This window comes from Monodon monoceros, unplaced genomic scaffold, assembly GCF_005190385.1.
Source record: "Monodon monoceros isolate NGI ecotype Baffin Bay Population unplaced genomic scaffold, NGI_Narwhal_1 Super_Scaffold_11, whole genome shotgun sequence".
NCBI classification, from domain to species: Eukaryota; Metazoa; Chordata; class Mammalia; order Artiodactyla; family Monodontidae; genus Monodon; species Monodon monoceros.
In genome coordinates this window covers 58118988-58124708 of record NW_021703767.1, presented here as the reverse complement: position 1 = coordinate 58124708, position 5721 = coordinate 58118988, and the positions used below count along the sequence as shown (strand labels likewise).

At 46.3% G+C, this 5721-nt stretch overlaps 1 protein-coding gene across 1 annotated transcript; it reads right to left on the bottom strand.

Annotated features, from left to right (window-relative positions):
• Positions 1-3016: 3016 nt before the first annotated feature.
• LOC114891113 (RNA-binding protein with serine-rich domain 1-like) lies at positions 3017-3941 on the bottom strand. Its single transcript, XM_029215197.1, has 2 exons — positions 3330-3941; positions 3017-3139 (listed from the first exon to the last, which is right to left on the bottom strand). The coding sequence occupies exons 1-2, from the start codon at positions 3939-3941 to the stop codon at positions 3017-3019; spliced, it is 735 nt and encodes a 244-aa protein (XP_029071030.1).
• Positions 3942-5721: the final 1780 nt, after the last annotated feature.

Sequence of the window (5721 nt, the reverse complement as noted above, 5' to 3'; positions counted from 1 at the left end):
AAATGAGTACTGATGGTCCCAGAGCAAGTCCCTAAACAGCTTTCCATCTGGACATGTCTGGTTGGCAGGGCAAGATGGCCTGGATTTCGCTTGACTGAAGGCACCCTCAAAGCTTCAGAGGAAATGCACTGACTTAATGAGACTGTGGCTGGGCTGTCTCTGGCTCCACACCTAGGACCCTGTGCTGACTTCCCTCCCAATCTGTGTGCTAGATGGGAAAGGAACAGACCTTGAATAGCATTAGAACCGGACACGTGTTTGTTCCAGGGACATTGCCTGGAGATGAGAGAGTTGGTACGATGTTTTGAGTTCCATAGCAATGTCCCATTCACAATTTTTTTCCTGGCTGGAGGGTGTGGGGAGGGTGAGGAACTGAAATGAGGAGCCAGATAAATGAAAGATGAGATGGGAGTGTAAGCCTGCTTTGTTTTGTGCCTCATGAGAGCAGAGTTTATCTCTACTCATTCCCAACCTCCTTTCCCCAATTCAAGCCCCCCAAACTATGTGATAAAGGATCAGAGTAGAATGAGGAAATGTCACCAATATGGGTGGTGCTGGGAAACATGATGATAGCAGCAACAACTACCCTGAGGAAGAGTGACATCACTGTAGCAGCTCGGACTATTCAGGAGCCTCCATGGAAAGGGAGGTCACCAAGCATAATGCCTTGTGAACACATATGATATACCTCAGACATTTCTGACATCAGGAATGAGTCAGGAGCTGGGGGTCAGTTATTTTATGGATTAGGGCTAGAGCCAGGGACCACATGGTTGTGACCCCAGACCCTGATCATACCCAGGTGAGTGTCTTTAAGAACCTGAGTAAGAAAACAGCAGCAGGGCTTCCCTGGTGGTGCAGTGGTTGAGAGTCCGCCTGCCGATGCAGGGGACGCGGGTTCGTGCCCGAGTCCGGGAGGATCCCACATGCCGCCCGTGAGCCATGGCCGCTGAGCCTGCGCGTGCAGAGCCTGTGCTCCCCAACGGGAGAGGCCACAACAGTGAAATGGCCGCGTACCGCAAAAAAAAAAAAAAAAAAAAAAGAAAGCAGCACCTTAAACAGGAAGTCGCCATATGTGGCATCACCTCATGCCCACCCAGTATTCGTGGCCCACAACCGGGATTCTGTCATGAAACAAGAGTGAATGTAGCAGTAACAGCCCTAAGATTGTTCCTGCAGATGTGAAAGCTTGGTGATCAGGAAGATCCTTGGAGCTTCTCTGCCTTTTATAGCTATTAGACATCAAGTGTTTCTGGTATATTTAAAGATTTCCTTTAACAACACAGTGTTGCTATAAAACTTTTGAGAGAAGCTAATAACAAGTGATGATTGTAAAATTAGTTTAATGTACATTTATTCCTTCTAGCACACCATATTCCTGCACCCTCTTCTATTCCCCCTTCCCACCCACCCCTTTCACCAAAAAAAGGTAACTGAGAGAAGCTCCAGGCCTTTATTTTTCCAGCTAGTCAGCTGCAAAGTGCCTGATTTAATATGTTATGGAGCCACCTTCTGGTAGTAAAGGCACACTTCACACACACAGTAAGTACGTTTCCCTTCCTTTACCCTAAAAAAAAAGTTTCCACATCACCATCACCAATAGGAACAGCTGGGAGCTTATGTAAATACAGACTCCTGGGTCACACTCCAACCCTACTGAATCAGATCCCCTGGGGGTGGCATCTTTCTTCTGTCTTTTAAAAAAAAGCTCTCCGAGGGATTTTTATGTCCCACATGCTTTAGATCAAGACCTTGAAATGTCAATCAATTTCTCTTAAAAAAAAAAAAAAGAATAGGTAGAATGACAGTTCTTATCCATGTTGCGTATAAGTTTAAGCAATCAGAGAAAAATATTTCCGTTTAACCAGCAGGAACACGGAACTGCTCTCTTTACTTACCCCACCCCAGGGTTCTTGCAATTATGAGAGTGATATCAGCTGTCAGGAGAACTGTATGTACTAGCATATATCTTCATAATTACTTGACCTTCCACCACAGTTAGAATGACCTCTGTACATTTGTTATTCATTTAGCAAATAATGACCTGATTCTGCATTTTGGGTTGCTGAAACCAGTTGGAAATACCATGTTGCCACATCACCCAAGCAGTAAATAGCACGTTAATTGAGAGCAGATATTATCATTCTTTCCCAACTTTATTATTAAAATTACAAGTTTGCAGAAACAACTTCCACCAACACAAATAATTCTTTTTTTTTTTTTTGCACTCTAATCCTAGGTTTATTCAACACAATTCTTTTCTCTACACAACAAAGTACAAACACAATATTATCTAAAATGCTACAAAGTTACAAAACTCAAAACAGAAAAGGTATAGTACTGATTGTACAATAAAAGCCAAAAAAGCAATGTACACGTTGCCAAAGTAACCTGCACGACCACCAAGAATACCAACACAACGGGGGGTTCTGTGATGACCCGACAGAGCTGGCTCTCAACTTACCAGTTTCAGAGAGAAAGGGAGACGTGGGTTTGTCTGTGTGTGTGTGCACGCACATGAATACACGTGAAAAGAACCATTTTGGGTATTTGGCCCTAGAGGTCAGAAGAGGACTCGAGCAGGGGAGCAGGGCCAGGCTAACAGGAATGGCAGCTGCGTAAAAGCACACCGTTTCCTGTGGGACCCCGAGGCCAACAGGTTAGGGCACGACCAGCCCACCAGATGGGCCCCACGTCATCTGTGGAATGGGAAAACATGCTCCCAGGCTGGGGCTGTACCACCGCCTGGAGCCCCCTGCTCATCCCTGCTGGCTTTGCCACTAAACTGACTCTCAGGAACTAGAAATGTGGAAGCTTTCTAGCCAGAAAACTGGAGGGCATCATTATAAGCACGACCCCAAACCAACAACACTCCTGCAGCCGGAACTCTGCCACCAGAGGAAATGTAGCAATTACTGCCTTCACCTTCGAAGCCTGCCTCTGAGTGAGGGATTTCTTTCCTACCGATCCTCCTTCTGCTAGAAAAGTGACAAAAGTGAGTTGGATGGGATACAAGTCACAGGGCAGAGCTTCGGTGGCCCTGCTTATCGGGAGGAGTTGGAGCTGGAGGGGCTCCTGTGGCAGCGGCGGCCAGGGGAGCGGGATCGCTGGCGCACAGGGGACTTGCGCCGAGGGGAACGTGACCTTCTCCTCATCCGTGGGGGTGACCTGTGCCCCCTTATCTTTAGAGCAATCCTTGGACTTCTCATCAGAGCGGTCTTTGCGTTTGGAGGCGGTGGCAGCATTCTCCTGGGAGGGCTGAATCACCTGGCGGGTGGCCGAGGCCAGGGGGCCAGCACAGCAGGGGCAGTGATCTCCTGGCCATCGATCTGTCCTCCGTCCATGTGCTTCAGCGCCTTCTCGGCCTCATCTGGATTCTCAAACTCCACATATGCATAGCATTTAGACAGATGCGGGTGCATCCTTTCTACAGGCATGTCAATCATTTTAATTTTCCCATAGGTGGAGAGTATCTCCATGATATGATCCTTGGTCACATACCTGGTGAGCCTTCCAATGTGCACTTTGGTGGGTTTAGGGGAAGGGCTCCGCCTTTTCCTTTCCTTTTCATCTCTTTTGGGTGGTTTGGATTTGGAGCGGGAACGCCGCCTGTTGTCATGCCTGCGCCGAGAAGGACTCGGAGAGCCAGAGGAGCTGCTGGAGTTGGAGCTGCGGGATGTGCTGGAACTTCCTGAGCGGCTCGAGGCTGAAGATGAGCTGGAGCCGCTGCTGGAGCCCGTGCTGGTGCTGGAGCCTGAGCTGGAGGTAGAGCTGGACCGAGACCTCGTGCTGCTGCTACCACTGGAAGCGCTGCGTCTCTTTCGAGTTTTATCCCTGCCACGATCCTTCTTGCTTGACTCCTTGGTGGCCCCCTTATCTTTAGAGCGATCCTTGGACTTTTCATCAGAGCGGTCTTTGCGTTTGGTAGGAGAAGGAGCCATTTCCCGCCGCCGCAACCTCCTCCCGCTCCTAATTCTTTTTTAAAAAACAAAGGAAGTAAATTTCAAAGTAAATAAAAATAATGAATCGTTAGTGTTTTTCCCTTTTCCACTCTCTCAATGTTAGGTTACAGTCAAAACGCTTAGTATGTTTCTTGGACTGTCGAGGATTTGGTTTCAAAGAGTTCTGATCTGCTTAAGTCTCTGCAGCTAAGTCCCCACCTCAGCCACGTGTCTTGCTGCACCCTTCCTAAACTCTGCCCACAGCTCCTGCTTCCTTTTAGTAGCAAAAGTAGAGAAAGTAAAGTTTATCCCACACATCCTTCTGTTTCAGCCAAGTATAAGGAAGAATGTTCTAGAAGTCCGAGTTAGGCATAATAATGAAGTAGGGAGGAAATGAGTCCCTATGACTGGAAGCATCCAAGCTGAGTTTGGTAACAATAAGACAGTAAGGTGCTGGAAGCTTCGATGGAAGACTGAACTACGTAGCTTTACGGTCTTTCCAGCCATATTCTGTTTTTTCCCTCCACCAGCTGTAAAACCGTATCTTTACACACTGAAGCCATTCCTTCCTCTCCTCTTTATTACACTGATTTACTCAAATCTTTGACTTCTTTTGATGGGCCTGGGATTACGGGAACATCTTTTCTATAAATATGGAACTGATATTCTAAAATCATGCTGCTACCAGCAAAAACTTGAGTTTTGGTTTCGGGAGTAGTTTTCTAATAAAGCCTTTATATTGGTTATATACTGTAGCCTCTGGGACAGCTCAAAATTTTCTCTACCCCCCTCCCCACGTTCAGCACCCAGGATGGGATGCTCCGACCTCAGGAAGCTAGTCTCAGAAAACACTTAGTGGAGTTCTCAGCATGGGGAGCGTGAATGGCCAAGATGGGAGTCACTTTGGTGCCTCCAACACCTCCACGGTGGTAGGACTGGTGTGTGTGTGGTCCTAGGGCAGAACTCCCCAAATCTCCACCTGAGATGCCCTAACCCTGGAGAAGGGTAAATTCACACTGCCCAGAGCCCCATATGGCAAGCACTTATCCTGGCATTTCTTTCAAGTCGCATTTTTTTTTTCACAAATTCATTTAAATTTTGTTGTATATACAGACAGCTCATACAACTCAATAACAAAAAAAACCAACCCAATCAAAAGGTGGGCAGAAGACCTAAGAAGACATTCATCCAAAAAAAGACATACAGATGGCCAATAGGCACATGAAAAGATGCTCAACATTGCTAATTACTAGGGAAATGCAAATCAAAACTACAGTGAGGTACCACCACACACTGATCAAAATGGTCATCAAAAAAAAAAAAAAGTCTACAAATAACTAATGCTAGAGAGGGTGTGGAGGAAAGGGAACCCTCCAACACTACTGGGGGGAATGTAAGTTGGTGCAGCCACTATGGAAAACAGTATGGAGATTCCTCAAAAAACTAAAAATAGAGTTGCCATATGATCCAGCAATCCCACTCCTGGGCATATATCTGGAAAACACCACAATTTGAAAAGATACATGCACCCCAGTGTTCACTGCAGCACTATTTACAATAGACAGGATGTGGAAGCAACTTAAATGCCCATCGACAGATGAATGTATAAAGAAGGTGTGGTACATATAAATGCCACTGACAGATGAATGGATAAAGAAGATGTGGCACATATAAATGCCACTGACAGATGAATGGATAAAGAAGATGTGGTACATATAAATGCCACTGACAGGTGAATGGATAAAGAAGATGTGGTACATATAAATGCCACTGACAGATG